This window comes from Medicago truncatula, chromosome 2 (assembly GCF_003473485.1).
Source record: "Medicago truncatula cultivar Jemalong A17 chromosome 2, MtrunA17r5.0-ANR, whole genome shotgun sequence".
In the NCBI taxonomy this organism is placed as follows: domain Eukaryota; kingdom Viridiplantae; phylum Streptophyta; class Magnoliopsida; order Fabales; family Fabaceae; genus Medicago; species Medicago truncatula.
The window spans coordinates 11010116-11035188 of NC_053043.1; the positions used below are offsets into that span (position 1 = coordinate 11010116).

At 33.5% G+C, this 25073-nt stretch overlaps 2 protein-coding genes across 2 annotated transcripts; one reads left to right on the forward strand and one right to left on the reverse strand.

The window, feature by feature from the left end:
• The first annotated feature begins 4749 nt into the window (after window positions 1-4749).
• LOC25486287 (protein ROOT HAIR DEFECTIVE 3 homolog 2) lies at window positions 4750-16684 on the forward strand. The gene is made up of 22 exons (XM_013607536.3): window positions 4750-5036; window positions 5465-5531; window positions 5664-5766; window positions 6522-6592; window positions 7629-7692; window positions 7773-7838; window positions 7927-7974; window positions 8064-8126; window positions 8219-8275; window positions 8530-8688; window positions 8793-8861; window positions 8949-9040; window positions 9541-9619; window positions 10651-10816; window positions 11320-11444; window positions 12397-12659; window positions 13552-13648; window positions 13758-13928; window positions 14014-14118; window positions 15488-15582; window positions 15687-15783; window positions 16124-16684. The coding sequence occupies exons 1-22, from the start codon at window positions 4880-4882 to the stop codon at window positions 16409-16411; spliced, it is 2502 nt and encodes an 833-aa protein (XP_013462990.1). The 5' UTR covers window positions 4750-4879; the 3' UTR covers window positions 16412-16684.
• Window positions 16685-17104: 420 nt separating this feature from the next.
• Window positions 17105-24101, reverse strand: LOC25486288 (uncharacterized). Its single transcript, XM_013607537.3, has 12 exons — window positions 23779-24101; window positions 23618-23667; window positions 23268-23331; window positions 22773-22821; window positions 22575-22643; window positions 20866-20927; window positions 19598-19678; window positions 18873-19027; window positions 18685-18769; window positions 17905-18048; window positions 17631-17751; window positions 17105-17527 (listed from the first exon to the last, which is right to left on the reverse strand). Exons 1-11 carry the CDS (start codon window positions 24018-24020, stop codon window positions 17634-17636), a joined length of 1119 nt encoding a protein of 372 aa, XP_013462991.1. The 5' UTR covers window positions 24021-24101; the 3' UTR covers window positions 17105-17527; window positions 17631-17633.
• Window positions 24102-25073: the final 972 nt, after the last annotated feature.

Sequence of the window (25073 nt, forward strand, 5' to 3'; positions counted from 1 at the left end):
AGAAAAAAGCCTTAATAATAGCCACATTTAAGAGATGTCAATATAGAAAGGCAGTTACAAAATATAGAATTAAAAACATGTTACAAAACCAAGTCAAAGTTTATAATTAATAATAAGATAATTATTTTCTATTAAAATATTTTTCTATATTTCTCAATAGAAAATATGAGACACAAAATAATTGAACTTTTGAAATACATTCAAAATTTACAACAGTTGTTTCAATGAACAATGATCGTCAAATCATCTATGATCTTGTTAAACTATGTCAGTTGCTCCATTATATATTTTGACTCCACCATCCAGTAAAAGTAGAGTTGTTGTTTCAGACATTGTCTACGTGCCAAAGACTTTGTCATATACAATGAATCTAGTTTATTCCATATAGACACATCAGTAGTCTCCCTTGCTACCTTTCTCAACACCTTATCCCCCAAGACATTGAATGACGGCACTTATCACCTCTTGTCATTCATCTCAATCTTCTCAGCAGGTGTCAGATGCGCTGGCATTTGTGCTTCTCCCTTCAATGTCTTAACACACTTTTGTTGGATTAAAATTACCCTCATCTTTACCTTCCACAACCCGAAGTCGTTACTACAGGTAAACTTCTCAATATCCCAGTTCGAACCCATGGTGCCTGTTTATCGATTTGATCATTGTCCCACGGTGGGCGCCAATTGTTTTGAATTCGTTTAAATCACACCAATAAAATACTTGATGTGTGGAGAAAATTAACCAAGCAACCAATATCAACGTGTGTGATAATTATAAAACACAAGCAAAAGTTAAAACAACGAGAGAGGAGAGAAAAAAACACAAGAGAATTTGTTTACCTAGTTCGGTCCAATACTGACCTACTCTAGGGGAGACACCAGCTCTTCGTTCCACTATAATTGATGAGTAATTTTACAAAGGATTCAAAAGGGTTACAAGAATCAATCCTCAAACATAATTCTACCCAAAGTCCCGAATTTCTTCCCGTGACAAAGAGACTCAATCCTAATAGTGTTTCTTCAAGGTGAAACAATGATAATTCATTCACAACCCTAGTGTTTGTTGCCAAGAGAATTCTCTACAATCCCTAGTATTATTGTTGGCTTCTAATCCTTGTTTTTATATTGATTTTTTGATATAGGATTTGAATTTATAGAGAAATATAACCCTCAAAATTAGGAGCAAAAATACGCTGAATATACGTTTCTATTTTTTCTCCTTCAGTGCAAAATCGTGCCCCGATTTTTTACGAGACATAAGTCTTAACACTTGGTCAAAATCGTGCCACGATTTTGGCACTCCTTCATCCATCAAATTTTGAGTCAATTTCAACATGAACAAAGTTCCCAAGTTGCTTAGCAAGCAACTCAATTATTAGATGATTGAAGAACATCTTAGTTATCAGGTTCCGAAGTAAAGGAAATACAAACCCAACACGACAAGCATCTGTAAGTTATAAAGAGGAGAATGGAAAAGGCCGGCAGCTAGCGGGTGTAAATGTAACATTGGCATCCTTCTCTATGTCGCTTAACAAGGTAGGCTTTGGAATGTGTATTAGGTATGATGTTGGTGAATTTGTGTTGGCCAAAACGGATTAGTTTGCTCCCCTGTGTGATGTTGATGTGGTGGAGGTCGTAGCTTTACACACAGCTCTGCAATGGGTGTTAGACCTTCAATTCAACAATGTGGACTTCGCCCTTTATTCTAAATGAGTTGTTGATCATGTTATATCTAGCAATTTATTTGATGTTGTTGAATGCATTTTTTGATGCTGTTTCTTGCAGTTTTTTTTAATGCCACTAATCTAGTATGTGTTTTCTGCGATTGCGTATTGGTTGCATGGGTGAATGCCAATGGTGTCCACAATTTTTGAACAAGTGATATAACATTCTTTAGTCGGAACTAGTGGTTATTTGTACCTTGCCTGAGTTAGGGTCCTTTTCAAAGTTGCTATAGTTTTGTGACCTTTTTTCGGTACAATTTTTGTGACATATTAAGCATTTATTTGATACAAAACTATAGTAATGGAAATTTCCATTTCATCTTGAGAAATTGAGAGGATCCTTACCAGTTGCTGCCTTGGGAATTGGTCGCATCGTCCTAGTCTAAAATATGCTGTTTAATATTGTCTACTGTTAATTTTTTATGTTGGTTGTAATTTAGTATTTTGCATATGTAAATTTTTTCTCACTGCCAATTGTTATGCACATGCAGTTGAAAATCTTATTAATGTGTGTATCTTCTATATTGTTATGCATCCTTTTCGAAGCACCTGAACAAGGTTGGATTAGGTATGTGTATTAAAGATGAACATGGTATTTTTGTCCTTGCCAAAACTGATTGGTTTAGTCTCATATGTGAAGTTCATATTGGAGAAGCTCTTGGGTTGATTTCAGCACTAGAGTGGGTGTATGAGCTCAACTTGGGACCTATTAACTTTGAGATGGATGCGAAGAGAGTGGTGGATAGTTTTTTATCTTCTCGACATGATGTTACCGAATTTGGTATCATTATCCAAAATTGTAAAACTCTCTTTAGGCATTATTATGAAAACTCGACGGTTGAGTTTGTACAGAGACAAGCAAATGAAGTTGTTCATAAATTAGCTAAGGCGGCCTTATTGTCAATTAGTCTCCAAGTTCTATTTAAAATACCTAATTGTATTGAAAATACTTGATTAATGAAATGATATAAGTTTGTTTTCTCAAAAAAAAACATTTATAATATTCCACTATCTTAGAGTACAACGACTTTTGAATATAACATGTATTATTGGTGCCTTTGAGTTGTCATCTTATTGCAGGTATATTTGACAAGGATTATGTACGAGAAAATAAAATTTTCAGGTCTAATTTGACAATAATATGAACAGCACTTTCTTTCTTAAAAAAAAAAATATATATTTGAACAACACTTGTTATTTCGAATCTTAGTTTAGTTTCTATTATATATCTCTATCTTTTTTTTTTTGAATAAATATCTCTCTTTGGCTAATCAATTATAGGGACAAAATCATGTTACTGCATGTTGTTCTCCAAAACTTCTATTTTTCACTCTTCTAAACTTCTAATGAGTCATGCAGCTTCTTTCACACAAAGTCCTTCTCCACTTTCATAGTCTCTCACAAAAGTAGGTTGCTGCCTGGTTCTTATATTTTAATCTCTAGTTAAAGATGAAAAAATGCATATGATTAAAAAAAAATTAGAGTATTATTTTTTATTTTTTTTATAATTGTCTCATTTAAGTTTATAATAACAGAGATTGAATTTATTTTTCAATATAATTTTTTAGTCCCTTCTATTTATAAGTTTTTTTTGTTGACAAAGTAAATATGTCATGCATGTATAATTTGTTAATTTACACCAACTCAAAAATTATTCGAATGAGTGAAAGTTATTATGTTAAAATTAAAAATTTATGCTATACACCTTAAAGTGCAATTTTCTAAGTTATAATAAAATAAGTGAGATGGTTTAAAATTAATAAATCATTTCTTTAACTATTAAAATAATAGATTAATTTGGAAAACTAATCCTTGCTCGTCCATTGGAAGCAAATTTGTAGATACATATCGTATTTATTGAAGTGTTGGGTAAATTGAGTGGTGTTGTATGGTAAAGTGGAAGTGGTGTTGGAGGATGTGTGGAGTATTGCTAAGGCAATGGCGTCAAATTTAATGGGGATAAGACAAATATGTTTAATGTGTTGCGTAGGGTAGGGAGGAAACCAAGCAGAAGTGAGAGGGAGAAGGAGGGGTAATTCTCTCCTGGGCTCTTCTTCTTTTGATTATTCCTATCGGTCTTCGGTGGGAGCTTCATGTGGTCTGGTCATTCCTACGAAGAATGCCGCCAAAACCAGATATTCCAGGATTTTCAAAATTGTTGCCATCAACATTCAAGACAACGACCATACTCTCCTCTAGATGCCAAGTCACATAACAACCTTCTATATCTGTGGATAATGCCGGAGAGAAAACAGAACTAGGAAGGACTGACAAATTGTAAATTTTTACCTTCAAGGAGAAAATAGAAATCGTCTCATTCTCCATACAAAATGAGTTTCGAGCGCACCAAATCCACCAAAGAGCAGCAGAGAATAAATGACTATTTGCGCTAACCACACCTTGCCTGAGCTAGGTGATCATAAAATTCCTCAAACAAAAGTTAATATTGTGAAATTCAAGAGCAATCTAGAGATGCTTAACAAACAGACAATCCCGAAAACAGAGCATGGTACTTTCAATACTATTGAGACACCTCGAACAATTATTAGTGTCTAGCATACCTCTGTTATGCAACAACGACCTCGTAGGAACAACATCATAGCAAACTGTCCAATATTGAAATTTAATCTTTTCAGGAACCAACTAAACGTCAAATCCACTTCCATGACCCGACCCCATCCTCGCCTGTGTTCCACTTTATAAGCCACTTATATCCAACTTTCACAGAATAAATACTATCCAGATTATCCTTCCACGTAAAACCAATATTTTCTTATATCTATATATGGTATAAATTAAAGCATCATAATCCGATAAAATATCATGATTTCATATTTTTATGAAATTTTATATATCTGACATATTTTATAAGAATTTTAAATCCAATAATTTGTAAACCAGTACTTTGTTTTAATTTATTAAAAAAATAAGTATGCAATGAAAATCTAAAATTGATTTACCGCTTAAGAACATAGCACGTGTCTAAAAGTAAAAGAGTCAAATAGAAGACAACAATATAGACTCGCGTGTTTCTCGAATTTTTCTTTGCGGCACTACCAACAACAACAAGAGTCACACAACAATCAAAGTATCTACAGTAGTAACTTTCAATATCATCAAATTCAATTCTTAGATCCAAACTTCATTCACACAATTCAAATGGGAACTACCGTTGATGATTCCTGCGCTACCCAACTCATCGACGGTGACGGTGTTTTCAACCTCACCGGTCTCGATAATTTCATCAAAACTTCAAATATGGCTAATACTGGTCTTTCTTATGCTGTTGTTGCTATCATGGGTCCTCAATCTAGTGGTAACCGTTTTTTTCTACTTTCAATTTTTACTTTCTGATTCGGATTTAGCTTTCTCCAACTTCAATTTTTTGTTGAGTTTGGATCGATGACTTTAGTTTTTCAATTATTGTGTTTAACTAGGGTTTAAGTTGTTGATTTAAATGAAATGAAAGTTTTTTATTTTTATTTTGATTTTGATTGAAGTGACTTGTGCTCAAAGTGAAGTTTTTTAAGTTTAAAGTTAAATTTTTTTGTTCGGATTTAGTCTCTGCAAATTCAAAACCGTTGCTTTTAGTCCCTGTCATCAACGTCCGAGACTAAAAACAATCTTTTTGGAATTGCTGGGAATAAAATCGTATTTAACTAAGTTTTTTATTATGCAATTTTAATGGTTATGTGTTTGTGTTTTGTGATCTAATATTGTGATTTCATTTTGTTGTTTGTGCAGGGAAGAGTACTTTGATGAATCATCTTTTCCATACTAGTTTCAGGGAGATGGATGCTTTTAGAGGAAGGTTAGTTTTTTGAAATGATTGAGCTATTATTGTGGGTAGAGAAATTAAGATTTAAAGGGATAGATGAAAATTGAATTTTTTATTTATGCTCCTTTTATGATAAATGAGTAATTGAGTATCATGTTGTTGCAGATCACAAACTACCAAGGGTATTTGGATAGCTAAGTGTACTGGAATTGAACCTTGCACAATTGCTATGGATTTAGAGGGTACTGATGGAAGGGAGAGGGGTGAGGTAATAGATTCTATAATCTATATTAGGTGTTTCTTCATACCCTGTTAAATATATTGTTTTATGGAAGACCCGTTGTCCGAATCGTAAGATACATGACTAATACAAATATATTTTTATGTAAAAACAAGTGACATAACAAAATTATAAGCTAGTAATATACCGTTACCACCTAATTGCCTCAAAATAATTCAAGATTCAAGTCATAAATCAAATGAGAAAAAACATGTGCTTGGCTATGCAAAATTGAGAAAGAAAAAAAAAGAGGTTGGGCTACACTATGTTTAGGTAGAGATTGATTAGACTGAATCAGGATTCATCTTAATGTATCAGAATTCAAATGAGGTTCATGTTCAAAATAGATGCATACTAGGGATTCGTATCAATTATATTTAGTTTTGTATTGAATCTAGATACAACTCAAGTATCGTAAAATATTGATAACCATGGTTTTACGTACTAATATCAATTAGTTTGGTTCGGTGGTTTGTTAGTTATTTTAGGTTCCCTTTAGGAGACCTGAAAAGAATGACTTGATAGTACAAGAAAATACCTGAAAAGAATGTGTTTGGTGTTGACACATGTTAGTATAGCCAAATTTTATTGACCTTTTCATGGTTGTTCCAGCTTCACTTTAGTGACAAGCCTGTTTGTAGTTATGTGCATGGGTACATATTTGATATTATTGAGCTGTTATGTCTTTCATTTCATGTACATTGGAACTCACTATTGTTTTCTTTTAATTATTTATCTCTCAGGACGATACCGCTTTTGAGAAGCAGAGTGCTCTTTTTGCTTTGGCAGTATCGGATATTGTTCTGATAAACATGTAAGTTTTTAGGCCTAGATTGGTCATTTATAATTGATGGTATGAATGAAATTCTGGGGTGATCCTTAATTTTAGGCATCATGGTAAAATATTATTTTTTTTAAAAGAAACTTTACTTCCAAGTTCCAACATTTTTCCCTTAAAAAAAAAAGTTCCAAAATTTTCTGGAAACTAGCTTCACATAAGTCCACAAATTTCACTATTTAACTTGGTAATGGTATATTTTATGTTCGTAATATTCTTGCTTGTAACTTATCTACTTGACACTTGGGATCATTGACACTGTACACTAGTGATTGTAGGATGAAATATAATGTACTACATACGTCCCTAAATATAGTACCCCTTGAGTTAAACACGTGAACTAAAAAAATTATTTGCAGTAGTAAATTTATCGACAATTTGTATAGTTTTACAAGTTTACCCTTTAGTAGAGAGAATTAGTTAATAATTGTATAAGAGTATTTATTACATATTGCAGAAAAAGATGTAATTTAATTAGGCGTATGTTGGTAAAGAAATAATTAATGCACTTAGAAATTTGAAAGGGGTCTTGTAAAAAGGGACTAACCTAACACTCAACAGTGTCCTATATTTAGGGATGGAGGTAGTAGTTTATTTCATATCACAAGGTGTGGAAGTATGTATATGATATACATAATGCCATTTTCCTTTCTTATTTTCTGCAGTATTGTCCTTTGCAAGCCTTCGAAATCTTTTTTCCTGCTTCCTTGCTTTGGAGCCAAATTAGTTGTCAAAAACTAGAAACTAAAAGATTTTATATTAGGATAAAACAATTCCATTTCGAACAGCCATTGAGGGTTTTATATTAGGATAAAACTTAGGAATTGTTCTATGGGTGCCATTTATGCTGATTAAAATATACCACGTGGATTAAATTTTGACTTGACTCTGAATTCGAAGTTGTCCTTTTGATACTATTGGATACATAATCCATGTACTGAATTGTAATCAGCGAAAAGTAAAAACAGCACACAAGAAACTATCTTAGTTTTGTCATTTATTTTATGGACAGGTGGTGTCATGATATTGGTCGTGAACAAGCAGCCAATAAACCTCTTTTAAAAACAGTTTTTCAGGTAGTTTGCAACCATGAATTTGCCTCTGTTTGGTATTCTATGTTTGAATTTACACACTCTGACCGTTCTTTTGTTTTTAGGTCATGATGCGTTTATTTAGTCCACGGAAGACAACATTGCTTTTTGTTATACGTGATAAGACAAAGGTCTATACACTTCATCCTTTAATGAGAATGTGTCCTGTTTTATATTACTATATTCATTTGTTTACCATGTTTCTTGCATTCTGTACAGACTCCGTTGGAAAATTTGGAGCCTATTCTAAGAGAAGATATTCAAAAGGTGATTTTTCATCATTTTTTTCTCTCTTTCATTTATTTGGTTTCTTGTTTTATTCACCATCATTTGTAAACATGAAATGAATTCATCAGATTTGGGATGGAGTTCCAAAACCTCAAGCTCATTTACACACTCCTCTTAGTGAATTTTTTAATGTAAGAAGATCCATCCATCTCCCTTTTTCGCATGCTTGTTTGATTGTTTATGTATATGTTGTGGCATATGATTAACGATTCTTCATGTGAAGGTGGAAGTCACTGCTTTGTCAAGCTATGAGGACAAAGAGGAGAAATTCAAAGAGGAGGTACCCTTTCATGAGCTACTACTTTTGCTTTAAGGAGTTTGTTCAACTTTTCTTTTTAATTCTAGAACTAGAATGATTTCTAAATCCTATTGCTTCCTAACATCTTTCTCCTGATGAACAACAATTTGACTATCAATATGCATGCATTTTTTATTTTATTTTTTAAAATTTTTTTATGCATCAAAACTTCCTCATCCTGACTTCTATCTCATATGTGCTAAGGTGTAGATCACATTGTTATGCTTTTCATACAGGTTGCTCAATTACGACAACGTTTCTATCATTCTATAGCACCTGGAGGTCTTGCTGGTGATCGGCGTGGTGTTGTGCCCGCATCTGCTTTTTCTCTTAGTGCACAACACATATGGAAAGTCATAAGAGAGAACAAGGATCTCGATCTCCCAGCTCATAAGGTTTTCAATAATCCCATTTTCAGATGTAACAGTGGTTCAGCTTTCCAATAATCTGATATTTTAGACGTGGTGTTGTTTTCTCATGGATTTGTATTTTATAATAGGTAATGGTTGCAACCGTGCGTTGTGAAGAGATTGCTTACGAAAAGCTTAGTCAGCTGCGTTCTGATAAGGTGTTGATCCATATCCCTCTATTTTACCCATCTAAGCTGCATCATTTATTTTAAAAATCAGTCACTATATTAACGAATTTGGCTTAGGGTTGGCTGGAGTTGGAGGAAGCTGTTCAATCAGGTCCAGTACAAGGCTTTGGGGAAAAGTTGAGCTCTATTATTGATACCTACCTTTCTCTGTAAGTTCTAGATGCTGGTAGACATAATTATTCAATCTCAAAATAAATCTGTGCTCAACAACTACTTGATTTTATGTTTAGCTTCTGATGTTAAATCAAGCCTCCCCTAATAACTCGTGTGTATGTTTGCGAGTCACTGAAGGAGTGTAATAATTATTGGATTTGGAATTAGATTGGGATTTTTTTTTTTGGCAATTTCTTTACCTTATTTGTAGTTTTGGTAAGTTTTGCTTGCAGTTGCGTCAAAAGATATGTGTTTGATTAGTAACACTCCAAATAAAAGGAGAGAAAAATAGATTGGTTGAATGTGTTACTTTAATTTCTATTTGTCCTTGCAAGTTTACAAGGATGTATCTATAGTCATCATTGGAACTTACATAACTATTTGATGTTGAGGCTTTAGCTTGGCATATAATAGTTTTTTATTATTTAATTGTCTCCAAAAGTTCCATTTATTTATTTATTTATTTATTTTCATATGGTGATAATGCTTTCAACAGATATGATGAGGAGACGATCTACTTTGATGATTCTGTGAGAAATGCAAAACGAAAGCAATTGGAATCAAATGCATTGGATGTAAGGCTGCCTGCTACCTCTAAAGGCTTTATTTTAATTTTAGTTATGGATTATGATCCATTTGAGTTGAATTTTGATAAAGCAGTTGTGGACTGTACCGTTGAAATAAAATCAAGCCTCTTTTAAAACACCATGTTAAGTCAAACTATTACTTTTTTATTGAAACAATTATTTTGGGTGTCTTTAAAAAACACGATAGGGAAAACAGAGTGAAAGAGGCTTAAAATTGCAACTATCCTTCCAATTTCGGCAAATCAAAGATGGAACTCCTTGAAAACATTTCTTGCGGAGTACCAAACTAAAGGCTATCAACACAACAGCGTCTCCAAATTTTTGGGGCAAGTGAATCCACTTGATAATTGGGTCTAGTTCATGAGTAAAATTAAAATGACATTGACAACCAACAATTCAAATAAGAAAAAAATTGAAACCACTTTCAGGTTTTGGTAGTTATAATCCCACCCGGCTGGGCACCTCTTGACTTACCTAATGTACACTGCTGCCCACCCCCTCAAAATAATCTCTTGTTGCTTCTGTTGGTATCTTCAGCTCCTCCACCAGACCTGGAGATAAAAAAAAATTGCGAGGTGTTTAAGGGTATACCACCAGAAAGGCTTTCCCATTTATAGCAACATCAAATCCTATCAGCATCCCAATCTCTATTCATGCTACCTTGCACTGATTCTGTAACCCAAGATTCTATAAGCCTAAATTTAGAATAAATGATTATTAATATATATAATTCATAATGCAGATATATTCTGTTCAACATGCATTCTACTGAAATATTATTAGCAAGAAATTTTGAAGGGAGAGAATGTGACATGAAGGACTTATTGGTATTTTATTTGAAGGAAAATCACACTTTTTTAAATTAAAAGATGTCTAAATTTTTTAAAATATAATGTATTTTGAAATATTCTTGGAATCTAAATATAATGGCCTAAGATAGCCCTAGAAAAATTTATCCTAGATTTTCTTTTTTTAAGCATAAACTTTTCATATAATTTTTTTATGCTTCAACTTTTCAGACAGTGTACCCTGCTTATTCAACTATGATAGGACACCTACGCTCTAAAGCTCTAGACGATTTTAAGACCAAGCTGGATCAATCACTAAACAATGGAGAAGGGTTTGCTTCATCTGTTCGCACGTGGACTCAGTCTATTATGCTCGAGTTTGAAAAAGGATCTGCTGGTAATAATTAGATAGGATTTTTCTTCATATTAGCATACAGTTTTTCTTTTTAAATTTACATCAGGTGTCATTTGGTCGTTCTCAACTGGCTTTATTATTTTACTTATACTCATTATTATATATACATTTGCTGTGTAATGTGTTATAAAATTCATTATTTAATCTTGAAGCAGAATCATTTGGAATTTATCATTCTTCAATTTCATAGATATAGAAAGTGTGGCTCCTGATTTGCTTTTGTAGGTGCTCTCATTTTTTTTTGCTGTCATATAAATAAAAGGAAAGAAAGAACATCATTTACACCTTTAAATCAGTCTGTCTTCATCTTTTAGAATGCATCATATAAGTCGCTTATTCTAAATAAACTTGCTTTAGAGGAACATGTTCTCTCTTGAATGAATTTACTTCAAATGGAGTTGCTAATTTGCCTCAGTCATCATGTAAACTGTTTTTTATTTTATTTTTATATTCTTATTTGTTTCATCATTATATGCATTTTTCAGACGCTTCTGTAAGACAGGCTAATTGGGGTTCTTCAAAAGTCCGAGATAAACTTCGTCGTGATATTGATTCACATGCTTTATCTGTGCGCAATGCAAAATTGTCGGAGATAACAACTAATTTCGAGGTAATATTGTTGTCTGTACAATCAAAGTCTGTTTCCATTTTGTGGGTTGGGTACATGGATCAAATGGTGGGCATGATGCCTTGTTATGAATGAATTTCACAGATTGACCATTAGCTTTAAAAATCTCTCTTAGCCTCTAACCTATAGGCTAGTTGATAGCTTATATAGTCAAGAAACTAGTCGATTGAAATTTAAGTGTTTAGTAAAATTTACTGATTAATTTAAAATGACATGAAAGGACTTGTTTATTTAACTCTTCACATAAATTCTTTGTATTATGTTATGTATGCCCATGTGTACCAATATAATAATAATAGTTTTATTTTATTTTATTTGGCTACTGGCTAACACATACTCAAATAAACACATGGGGAGGGGGAAATGTGGTGTCCCGAGATTCCACACACAACCAAACCACTAGACTGTAACAACGTGGTAAAAATGATTATACTATAAATTTATAGCTTACACTAAATTTTTATCATTAATAATTATAGGGTAAAAATGAGAAAATATAAAAGGCTATATGATTCTTCAAGGAGCATCTAAAAATAAGCTATAAGCTGGTTTCCCGAACACTTTTCTTTTGATCAAACAAGCTTATAAGCTAGTCCAATAAGTTATAAGCTAGCTTATCGACCTTACCAACCAAATCCTTAGTACTTTGACCAGTAGTGTTTCTTATCTTCTCTACCTCTAACAATTGGACTGCTCTCTATTTAGTAACCTTACCTACATGACATATGCTTCTACAAGTCTTTCCTACATGTATAAATCACCTAAAACAAGACTCAAGCATCTTTTTTTACAATGAGAGCCATTCCAACTCTCTAATGATATTGTTTCTAATACTGCATTATTGGCACTATGTTAGATTAATGGGTTGAGCAGAGCAATGTATTATTAGTGTCAGCAATATCTTCGTCACCCACTAAATTATTCCCTTTTGCAGAAACAACTGGCCAAGGCATTGGTTGCACCTGTGGAGTCCCTCTTTGAAGAAGGAGGAAAGGACACCTGGCTTTCAATAAGAAAACTTCTGAAAAGTGAAACTGAAGCTGCTGTATCAGAATTTTCAGCTCATGTTGCTGGTTTTGAGCTGGAAGAAGAAACTGTTGAAAAAATGCAACAAAGCTTAAGAGACTACGCTAGAAAATTGGTGGAAAATAAAGCGCGAGAAGAAGCTGGAAAGGTTCTGATTCGCATGAAAGATAGGTAATGTTGTTGAAAAGATATCTATACTATAGTCATTCATTTGGCCAATGTGTTTAAACCCAACCGTTAACAAAGTAAAGTTTGGAACATGCAACATATTATGGTTGCAACTTGCAACAGTGTAAAGGTATCTATTACTCAACAGTTTAATGTGATCCAAAGGTTTTTGGTGTTATAACGGATGCTACCTGATGATCTTTGAGAGACCCTGACTCTCTCCAATTAAGATGCCAAATCTGCCCTACTTGACTTTGCACCCATATAAATGAAAAGCTCAACAAATAGTACAGATGTTATCCTCTGTTACATGTCCATTTTTCCTAATGTAGACCCTTTTTATTGTTGGCCTATTATCACAATCTTCGGCTTGAAACTTGTATTAGAAAATTTGATTAATGTTTGAAGTTTTGCAACTCAAGAGTTGTAATGATAGTCCACTATCTTCGTAGTTGTTGTTGTCTTTTGTTGGGATAGAATGCCAGAAGCACGGACGAAGTTGTTTTTGTTTCTTTATATGCTTAGTGAATGTGTGATTTCCAAGCATTTCTTTGTGAGGCATGCCAAGAGACAATATTTGCACTTAAAAACTTGTTCAAAGCAGTAGAGAAACACAGAAAACATTTGTGGAAACATTATAAAGACCTTGTTTTAAATGAGATAATGGTTTTACTAAGATTTTGGTATTTTGAAGAGAGAGATGTAGCTGATCCACTCAATGAGATAAGGATATGTTTTGTTATTGTAATTATTTATTTCCATTTGTTTGTTTTGGAGGGTGCCCTTTATTGTACTTGTACCTTTTCTGTTATGCCGAAATAACTTACACTATTCCAGATGTTTACTCCTTTTTTATTTAATTTTGTAACTTACTGGTTTCAATAATAATTTTCAGGTTCTCTACAGTGTTTAATCATGACAATGATTCACTCCCTAGGGTTTGGACAGGGAAAGAAGATATCAGAGCTATTACAAGAGATGCCCGCTCGGCGGTACTTGATTGCTAGTTCAATGATAATCTTTCAACTTGCTCGTACTTGATATTATATTGTAAACAACACTTTTTATTCACGATGTAAAATGTGTTTTTCCATGTAACAGTCGATGAAGCTTTTATCGGATATGGCTGCTATACGCTTGGATGAGAAGCCAGATCAAATTGAAAGAGTACTTGATTTGTCGCTCGTAAACAAAACCAGTGCTGCAACATCTTCCCAGTATACAGATAGAGAAGCTTCTGTGGATCCACTGGCTTCAAGCACATGGGAGGAGGTACTTTATTGTGTGTGATATTTGTGCTTCTACTAATGTTGCTGCCACAGTTTTTTTTTCATGCGAGAATCTATATAAAATGTAGGTTTCTCCTGGAGATGTACTTATCTCTCCTGTACAGTGCAAGTCTTTGTGGAGACAATTCCAAGGTGAAACTGAGTATACAATTACACAAGCTATTGCAGCTCAGGTAAAATCATTATGTCACATTTTTGTATTGTCTACGTTTACTGCTTTCCCTTTAATAATTGAATTTGTTTGCAGCTTTGGCCAACTTTTATGCAGTTTGAGATATAAAACCATTTATCTGTTTTAGCCCAACTACAAAAACTTTTGGGATATACATTATATGGTAACCGAACTTCTATGATCAAGTTGTTGGGAGCTTGATCCTTACCACCTTTGTTTTTAAAAAATAAAGTTAAATTCAAAGTAAGTGTGGGAATAAGCCTTTTCCACACTTGAAGTGAAAAAAGCTTGTGTGTGGGGGGAAGTGTGTTAGAAACTTAAACTTTTTTGACAGATGGTTTGTGACAATGTACACAAATGGAATCATTATTACCACAGTTAATATTTTGGCTGAAATTGGAACCTATTTAATAATATGCTTTATGTGTATGCGTTGATAAAGAGGGAAAATCTGAAGGGGAGACAAATTTCAATGACTACGCACTTCATAACCATGTGTATCATGCTATTTTGGACATAAGAATTCTTTTTATGTCCGAAGTAGTTGGTATTGGTTATTGGAGTTACAACTTACAACTTACAACCATAATTGGATGTTATAATATTGATTTTGAATTAGATCTTCATCCATTACTTTCAGAATCCTGAAAACCTTGTAATTTTCTAAAGCCTAGACAAATATGAATTTGCTCTTGCAAGCACAATCCTTATTTTGAACTCTTATATGCAAAAACAGAAATGCAATAAATGCAACATTCGATGCGCTTGCAAGTCCAATAACCCAAGCAAGCTATATTCTGTAGATAAAAAACGTGTTTGAAGGCCTTGTTCTATATGTATGAGATTTTCTGTGGTTGAAAATAATCAATTGTGTTGATTGTCTTGACCAATGCTTTGAAAACTAAACCACAAATTTAAAACGCAATTGATTCGACTGATTTAACTAGTTGAATATTTAAGTTTTAGGTTGAATTGTGATTGAATTGGACTATTGAACCGAATACATGGCCGATTCATGGCCTAAATAATTCAATTGGCCAATCCGGTTTAGTGTTTAAAACATTGGTCTTATGCTTTGGTTCTCCTGTATTCTTTGCTGTTATTTGCTGGTTTTGTCGCGCTTCACTTGTCCATTTTTATGATAAAACTGGTTTGGTTGGAGTATTTCTTTTGCTTGTAATATGAGAATAGTGTAAGTGCTAGATTCTGTTTTTTTTTCCTCTTTCGTTCATTAACCTTTTTTTTACTCTGTTCATTTAGCTACACATTTGATGAAAATGCCTTCTTGTCCTTCCTTTTTTCCTTGGAACTAATCTGATTTGAGGCACACTAACAAATGTGCTATTTACCTTTTGTTGTTCTGGATTCAGGAGGCCTACAAGCGGAATAACAATTGGCTACCTCCTGCATGGACAATTATGGCAATGGCCATATTTGGTTTCAATGAATTTATGATGCTTTTAAAGTAAATATCACTCTAAAATCTTGAACGCTGACTATTTATTTTTATATTTTATCGGACCCTTATTTCCATCAGTTTAATAATTACATCTGCTGATTCTGAAACAGAAATCCTCTCCTCATATTGGGTATATTTGTTGCCTATCTACTTGGGAAGGCCATTTGGGTACAGATGGACGTAGGTGGAGAGTTTCGACATGGCGCTGTAAGTTGTGTGGGCTCTTTCCTTCCGTTTTACTTTTTCCCACAGCTGGATGCTTCTGTCCACACCCACACTCACTGATCCACAAAGTTGTCATGAGATTTTTTTATTTTCTTTTTAAAAATAAAATACTATTTTACAGTGCAAAAAATGATGCTATTCACTAAATTAGAAGTATGGTACTTTGGTTAGTTGGATTTACCAGTGCAAAAATTCTTAGTTGCCTTGTTGACGTTGGTTTGTTGGTAGTGAATTGTAAAAGTAGCAACGATAAGTATAAGGGATATTTGAATGTTTTTTAGCACTGTCTGAATTTTTCTACTTGTGCATATTTTGTTCACAGCTTCCTGGGATACTGTCCATTTCGTCAAAGGTTGTCCCCACAATTATGAACCTTCTTAAACGTCTTGCCGAAGAAGCTCAGGGGAACCCAGCACCTGAAAGAACAGAACAACATCATTCAGATTCTCAGATATTTAGAAATGAGGTGTCAAAACCTGACTCGGTATCAAGCTCAATCTCCAATACGGGTCTATCTAGTGTTGCCTCATCTGACGGTGATGGTGAATTCTCAACCACAAACTTGTCTCAGAGGCAAAGAACAAACGTTTCTGAAGCTGAATCATTATAATTTATGTTGAAGAAGGTTGGCATCATATTATAATATGCACCTCCTAGTTGCTTTGAAAGATCAGTTTTGTATTTTACAGCTACATTTTTACTTATCATATTTTCTGTAACGTGTAAATTAGATGATAATATGAAAAGAACCCCTATTTGGGTTCTGTTCTGATTACCACATCTTCAGTTTGAGCGCATGAAACTGATTAATCATTTCCCCCCTTTATTTTATTTTCGCAGCGAGGGGCTAGTTTTCCATTAATGCAGTTGCTTTTCTCCCACCACCAACATGAAAGCATTTTATTGTCTATTCTTCTTGGCTTTTAGTGCGTATTACATCATTTCTTCCCAATCTCAATTACTTGACCGAAACGAAATTAACATTGAAAAGTAACAAATTAGAAAAACCAGTGTTGCTTACTAACACTAATGTATATTTAAAATATTTAAATTAACTTTTGTAGAAGACACCTTACTTGACATCTTTATGACGTCAATTACTATTGTCTTAGTGGGTTCTTCTTACTTAAAAGTTTTGATTTGAAGTTTATCTCAATTTTAATTTTAAAAATTAGTGTTCAATTATATCTAAACAAATGTTAATTCACATTTAAATTATTGTTAATCAAAATTAATTCATTATTTTTCAAATACTAAAGCTCCATGGGACATTTTTAACTCATGAAGGTTTCACGCTCAAGTGTTAAATTGAGAAATACATGATCATCATGTATATAAGTTGTGTTCAGATAACAGCATCAATTTACACAATCGTATTTGCCCACAGACTGCAGTTAAAGCTTTTCCGCAGACAAAATAACTAATTAGATTAAGAATGGTCTTTGCTTATGCTGTTAAAAAGGATAGATATCACATAGTTACAAATGCAAAAGTCACATGTATTACTGTAGTTTGCCTCATCCTATATCGTGGATTTGTTAATGAAGCACCAAATATCAACACGAAGTGATAGGAATTATCGTACCAGCAAACACTGTGTCTGAAGACACCTATCTTAAACTTCGTTTCTAGAGGCACATTCCTTTTGTTTGCCAGCTTCAAATCCTCAGCAAGTGGATACTTTGTTCTTTTCTCCGAGTTTCTTGGGGGAAATCAATACAAAACTCTGGCACAGGATAATAAACAAGGGAAACAACTCAGCAACATCAGAAGTTTGACCCATGCGACAAACATGTCAAACAATTGGAATTGCAGCTTAAGAAAATTACCATTCAATCCTTGGGTTGTTTCTTCTGGCATAGACTGCGTAATTTTGAAATGGTCAGATCTGCACCTCCAAACCCATCCACAGTGGCAAGAGCTAAGGGGAACTCAGCTCTAGATGTCAAACTGCAGGAAACAATTACAAATAAGAAACAGTTACACCACTTAAAAAAAATAATAATCAGAACTCTGTTGATGATAATTGATAAGGAACTTCCGCTGATATCTGCAACAATTATCCATACATGTTCATCGAACTTTTAAGAATAGAACAACCACCTGCTCCGTAGAACAACACATGGCATGCCCGCCCGTTCAGCTCCAGCTACTCCAGATTGGCTTCCTGCAACAAGGACACAGTTGCAGAGAGGTAGCCCTGCATATTCGGCTCCCGCATGTAGTGCAGCCACAATCTTATCTAGACTGGACAGATGGTCAACATATTTAATGACATTTGACTACAACATTAGTATTTGTTTATGTTACTGAAATCCAGATCAATCACTCATTTTCCAATTGATAAGTTGTTAAATGCCAATATATGTTCATAAGCTCTTGCTTTGGGCGTTCTGGCTAACTTAATAATAGTGTTTTAGAATAGCTATGAGTTGACAAAGAAAGATAATTCAATATAGCTATGCAAATAAATTGCAGTTTTAAGGAAACTCACTTTTTAACTTGTAATCAAAATTCTTTATTAAATTTAAAATCATATAGGAAGGAAATCAAACATGGATAATTTATAAAAGCTGACAGAGCACAATGATTACATAAATATGAAGGAACCATTTCTATGATTGCCTCTAAAAGATTCTTTAAGACTTTCAGTTTCTCGGCCTTAGTTATTTGGCTTGGCTTGTCCAAGATCAACTGTAAGCTGTCACCAATAATCTTGGGCAAAATCACTTCGTCGAAGATAGTGAGCCATAATTCATCTCAATTCTCACTAAAGAAATGAACATTTATCTTAACAGTATTCAAAAATAAAAACTAAAACGATGACCATGAAATCCTTTTTTTATTTTTTGTTCAAAAATATCTCTAGAGAATTGAACTAACCTTTCAGATAAGCTGGTATCAATCTCAACACTTAACTTAAGCACGGATGCCACCTCCTTTGCTATTCTTTGTCTCTCAGCAGAAGCTAGACAAAATAACAGAAATACAAAGCACCTCAGGAAAAAACATAGTGAAGTATATGCATGCATGAGCTACACATACATAATGAAAACTCAAGAAGCACATACCTGCTCTCGTGGCTTCCTTGGCAAGTTCTTCATCCAAACCAGAAGCAATCACCTTTCCTGAGACAAGTTGGCCATATAAACTTTGCCCAGCCTCCTCAATCCCCACAATCATCACCTTTTTGCTTCGATCATCGCCAAGCTTTTCTATTATGGTCCTAAAAATTATGGTAAGCACAAGGCAAAACGAAAAAAATATCAGTGTTCTCACGTTCTCCCCTGGAAAATAAATGTGGACGCTAAACAAGCAAAGAGCAAAGATCAAAATAGTGGACTGTGAACCTTAGATCCCCTCAAATATTGATGTTTTTTACAGAGCTCAAAGAATATGCATTGTATTAAGTATGAACTCATAAACCGTGAACTTCATTTAACCTAGTTCAGTCATCCAATAAAGATTATTTTATATAACTACAAGAAAATACCGAGACAAAAAGAGAGAAAACTGAAGAGGAGTAGAGAGAGGGAGAGAATGAAGACAATGAATGGATAGGTGCACTAATTATATGTATTTATCTGTATCCGGTGCATTAACTTAGACCAGCAGCATACCTTCACTTAGGTATTCCACTAGGCTGAAGACCAATTAGTCCTCTTACATGCTAGAGTGTAATGATCATGTGCTCTAAGTTTATCCAAATAAAGCAAGCCCAAACGCACCCATCCCCTCCACCATAAGATTGTCCTAGTTAGTACTGTTGTAAAGTTTCAAAATTAAATAGAAGTACCTGGCAATATTATCACCACTTTTACTGTAGGCTGTCAATATTACCACCGGAATTCCTTCATTGTATGCGTCATCAATAAACCTGTTAATGGAGATGTTACTCTATGTTGAGAAATAAAAACAGATTAAAGTTCAGCACTCACCAAGTTCCAAAACTTACTCCGTATCTGAGAAACATATGAACCTTTTTAAGAGAATTAATACACATAATTGGAGCATAGTTCAGTATTACGAAGCAATGGAGACAAGGAGAAGCATCGTAAATTGAGATTTCCATAAGAAGAAACAGGTAAGATAAACACGAAATTACACATCCATGGACTTGCATAAGTAGCTTTACTTCATTGTGGCTGCTTATCAAATCTATTGCAAATCAAATTTACTACTAATAAAGAAGCACCAAATAATGTCCTATACCAAAACTATCCTTACGTCTGGGCCGAGAAAAAATCTCAACTAACAAATAATCTCTGTTACCACATAAAATTGTGAAATAAACTCCAGCAAAATGATTATTTGATAACCACTATGTAAAGGATGGCTTGGTAGGAGTTGAAATACTAGAAAAATCTGATATTGTTCACTAACTAATGTGGGGGGAAAAGTACACGCATATGTACACAATTTACAGATGCAAAGAATCCCTGAAATTTGGGTTGAAAAGGATAACTATGATGATATCTATTCTAACTATGGAAACTATCATATCAAAGAATAAAAGGGAAGCAGGAAAGAACCATGGATATAAGAATCATAATCAACACTATCTTAGGTGGAGTATAAGCCATTTGCATCCTCTTGATACATAAGTTTTCTATCCAAGGACTCCACAAGGATTTCATAAAAATGCCTACTAGTTGATCCTTGGGACTCATAGAAGAGGTCTTGATGATGCCTTCAAGACCCCTCGAGATTTCTCTCTTTAACTAATGTACATATTGCTCCCCTAACTTTAACTAAAAAGTATAGCTCCTTAAGGGATAGATCTCCATAAATAAAGGACAACTTGGTTCTATGCAACTCCTACTATGGCTAGGTCCGTGGAAGAGCAAGACCTATTAATGACCTATTATACTTATTTTACCTTGTATTTGCAAGAAGTTGATTCCATAACTCTTTCATGTGACCTCTAGTCACCCAACAACTAGGAGATGACGAGTTCAACGACTGAGGTAATGTTTTTGTGTTGTAGATTCATATTAAATGACACAAAACAAATAAAACACACGCTCAAACACAATGATATTCATTGAATGATAGATAACTCACTGTTCAACACCAGGGCGTAAAGATAGACTTTTAGATGTCACAAACTCTCCCAAAGCCTTTTCCTGCCAATATGTCATGAAGAGTTATATAGGACGCTTCACAAGTTCTTGTCATCTTATTCTCAAGTTATCTTATCCTTGACATGAGTAAACGGAAAAACCATTTCACCATTTGGGGCAAGATTTTAGCCTTTTAGGTTATTGGGATATAAAATCTAATTCCTAGAGCTTCAATATCAAGTAATAATTAATCACTTCAATAGCTCATGATATCATTTTTGTTTATGACAGAGTCGGTATCATATTCATAGAGAAAGTAGAAAAAGCAATCTTATCCAGACTCCAGAGAATCAACAAACTATAGCATGTATGAAAATACGATGTTTTGGGGAAATAATCCTTATTTCAAAAGTTATTTTAGGAAACTTTAGATTAAAATATTTTTCAGCCCAAAATAAACTAATCCACATTTGTAAACAGACAAGAGCTTTAAGAAACTATTCCTCAAATAGGAGATTGAGTACGGAACTAAATGGAAAGTTTACCAATTCTTAGAGGGACGAAGATTTAAGAAACTTAGAGATTTTAATAAATTGCATGGGTTTAATTACACTCAGCAAACTTAGGATCATATATACAAAAAAGTATTAATTATGAGAATTCAATTAAACTATAAGACTAATAAATACGAATAAATGAATAAAACATTTACTAGAATATTAAAGTTCCAATGTTGACATCAGTTAACTTCAATGGAAAATTCCTACACAAGACTTTTAACCTACAAGAATCCAAAACCAAAATTCTTCAGCCTGATTTTCTCCCCTCAAAATCATGATTCATCGTGAAAACCAATGTGAGATGTCTGATCAAAACGACTTATTCCTAATTATAGGTCTATATTTATTCCAAATTCATTTGGCCCGTCCCACATCTAAAAAATATGGAGTTCTGTTTTCACATTAAACAGTTAATCTGAATTATGAAATACAACTAGTTTGGTTTTTGTCATTGAGGTTGATTCTACTTGTAGTAGCCATATTGATGATCTCTAACTCTTAAGGCTGTCTCCCTCATAACACTTCATTTGCTTGTTTAGTACATCGAACTAGTCTGGCATTTAAAAAATGCCATTTTCCATGAAAAACTTGCATAAGAAGATTAAAGGGAAACTCAGGATTAGGTTGCTGTTGGTGTAGCTTTCTTCATTTCTAAGTCTTGCTTCTCTCAATAGAAGCTTCAAACAAATTAATCATCTAAGCACCAAGAAATTTTCTTGTTGCAAGGAGAGAAGGTCAACAATGGACAAACTTTTCAGTCTAACAACAAAGCACCGAATAAATATTTGAAATGGCAAGAGAAAAAGGTTTCTGTACCTAACTATAGTTTTGGAATTTGTAAAGGATATAATGCATATAATTCGAAAATAGGTGATATTCAATTGGGCATTTATACACCAAAACTATAGGAATGGAGATACCCATTTCTTTTAAGAAATTGAGATAATCTCTACTCCTACTAGGGAATATGTTCTTCTTAGAGTATTAAACTAGAGCCACAACAGATCTTTCGTTATAAAGAGAACGTTTACAGTCTTATTATAAGCACATTAATTAAGTACATGTAATATGTATCCCAGTCCTCACTCCTCATACACCAAAGAAAAATCATATTAATCATTAGAAAACAACCAAGTGTAAGAACGTTTACCTTTTCCTGTAAAACACTTTTTGTGAAGAGTCCCTTCTCATTTGTGGGCAGTGATGAAGGCCACCCGATCTGTATGTTAAAGACAATCAATGACAGCAGAACATGGCGTAAGTAATGTTTGCAGTGAAGAAAACAATCAAAAAATATCAATAGACCTAATTTCTCCCCTATACCACAGACAAAAGATGAACAACTTACTCGATTAAAATACAGGAACAACATCTTTTCCTCATCTCCAGCGCTTCTTCTGAAAATTTATTAGAAAATGGTTTATAAACAAGTGAAGCAGCATAGGTATTTGTTCATATAAATTTCCATTTCAGTACTAAAGATGTTTCAAGTATTCAATTACATTAGCGATTCTAGATTCTACACAGTCAGGAAAAGCATGCAGTCAAGAGATCCCAACTGTTAATTGAAGATCAGATGACTTGTATTACGAGATGTATATTTTAAAGTGGATTTGGTAAAATCATAATACAAGTCTAATCTTCATCTTATAGTCGAGATCCATGACCACATCACTGCACAAAATCCAAACCCTTAACAAATAAGGCTTCAATGAAATTCAATGCATTGATTAACATGATCTCATGAAATCTAATTGAGCAATCAATTTCCATTAGAATTTAGAAAACAAGCATAAGCAAAATAACAATGTAATAAACAACCAAAAAAAATAAATTAAAACACCTTAAAAGATCTGTATAGACAGGTTCATTCCAACTCGCACAATCAAGTCCAAGCTTCTCAAATGCTGCAATCACAACATCAAATTCGAAAAAATGACACCGCATTACACTCCATGAACACAGAAAAACACAAACACACAGACTACAGAATTATTGACGAACAACTTCGTAGCATAGCACCGACACTTCTGATTGAAGGCGTATCTGGTGTACGTGTTAGTGTCCACATCAAACGGCACCGACACATTGAATTTATCGTTTCCTCGACTATTATCGGTGTTAAAGTGTCAGTGTCCGGTTTCCATCATATAAATTAAACGGTAAGCAGTAACACAGAATAATTGTTGATACCTTTATTGAACGCTAGTCGATTCCCTACACGATACGCATCAACAAGAACCCTAAAAAATCAACAATCACAACAATTCAAACGAAACAAAACAAAACAAGATTACAGTTAAGCAGAGTGAAAACGCAATTGTTCCAATGCAGAAGAGAAATGAAAAATTAACCCGTCGACTTCGAGAAGAACGGCGAAGTCATTCGACGTGATGTGGCTGTCGTCGTCATCGGCGGAGAAAACGGCGGCGGTGTGGCGCGGAGATTTGCCGGGAAAAACGAAAGGGGGAAATTGAAGAGAAACGGTTACGTTTGGAAAGAAGCGCGTGTTATTGTTAAAGTTGAATGTGCGTTGAATACGAATGCGTTGGATAGTTGAACATGAAGTTGCTAGTGACTGGGTTATTGTTGCCATTGGTAACTAACTCAAACTATGCTATGCAGCTTAGCTATTATTAGCTCAAATTCTCTATAAGTAAGATATTTTTCAATGCTGTATAAAGTCGTAGGTCATAGACACATTTTGACATAATATTCTAATTCTGTTTTGTCTTCTTCTTTCTTTTGATTAAATTTTAATTCTGTTGTTGTAACTTTCAATTCTTTTTTTATTTCTTCCTTCTAACAGTTATCTGAAATGTTTTACTCGATCGAGAAACAACGGACTTTAATATAAAAATAGCGTTGAGCAAGGATAGTGTCATTAAGATTCCCTTATTGGAAAGAATGAAGAAAACCGTTATTGCAATTTTTCTTTTCGGTTTACTTAATATTTGTTTTATGTTTACTTAATATTGGTTTGATGGTTATTTTATAAATAAAGTTTAGCAATGTATCCACAAGTGTTTGATTTATCGAAAAGGATGTCAACATTGTACATATCAAAAAAACATGTCAATGTATAATTGATGTTGTGACTGAAGTTTGAACTCGGACTCTTCACTTATGTGTGGATTTTCAATGAAAATTGTGTTTATGAAACAAAAAAAAGTTTTGCATTTTTTTCTCATAAACTAAGGTTATTTCTTTTGCCCTCATTGCGCGTGTTGTTGTTACGGTCCATAAACTCAACTAAGGTAGCATGTTTCTCTTTCATTAAGGTTAATTAAGTTTTTGGTCCCTATAAATATCTGCAGTTTTGTTTTTAATCCCTATAAAAATAAGTCATACTTTTTAGTCGCTACAAAATTTTTCATTAGTGTTTTTAATCCCTGTTAAATTAAAATTTGTTTAATTATGCTTAAAATTTAAAAAATTTTAATAATTTTTTACATATTTGTTTAAAACATTATAAAAGGTTCCGCCAAAATAAATTAGCTCAAAATTTTATTTTTAGGTTCAAATTTTTGTTAGTTTTATCTTGAATTTTTGGCGTTTTAAAAAAATTATATTTAATTTTAAAAAATTCTAATTTTTTATAAAAGAGATTATTATAATGTTCTTAACATGTCTGTTAAAAATCATTTAA

What these genes read in the sequence shown, in the direction of transcription:
- LOC25486287 (XM_013607536.3), top strand. Translation starts at nt 4,880, where the DNA reads ATGGGAACTACCGTTGATGATTCCTGCGCTACCCAACTCATCGACGGT. An exon ending in AGGAGAAATTCAAAGAGGAG is followed by an intron (nt 8,276 to 8,529) that starts GTACCCTTTCAT and finishes CTTTTCATACAG; the next exon opens with GTTGCTCAATTACGACAACG. An exon ending in CACAAGCTATTGCAGCTCAG is followed by an intron (nt 14,119 to 15,487) that starts GTAAAATCATTA and finishes TTCTGGATTCAG; the next exon opens with GAGGCCTACAAGCGGAATAA.
- LOC25486288 (XM_013607537.3), bottom strand. Translation starts at nt 24,020, where the DNA reads ATGGCAACAATAACCCAGTCACTAGCAACTTCATGTTCAACTATCCAA. An exon ending in GTTCTTCTCGAAGTCGACGG is followed by an intron (nt 23,668 to 23,778) that starts GTTAATTTTTCA and finishes TTGATTTTTTAG; the next exon opens with GGTTCTTGTTGATGCGTATC. An exon ending in TTACGCCCTGGTGTTGAACA is followed by an intron (nt 19,679 to 20,865) that starts GTGAGTTATCTA and finishes CTCCATTAACAG; the next exon opens with GTTTATTGATGACGCATACA.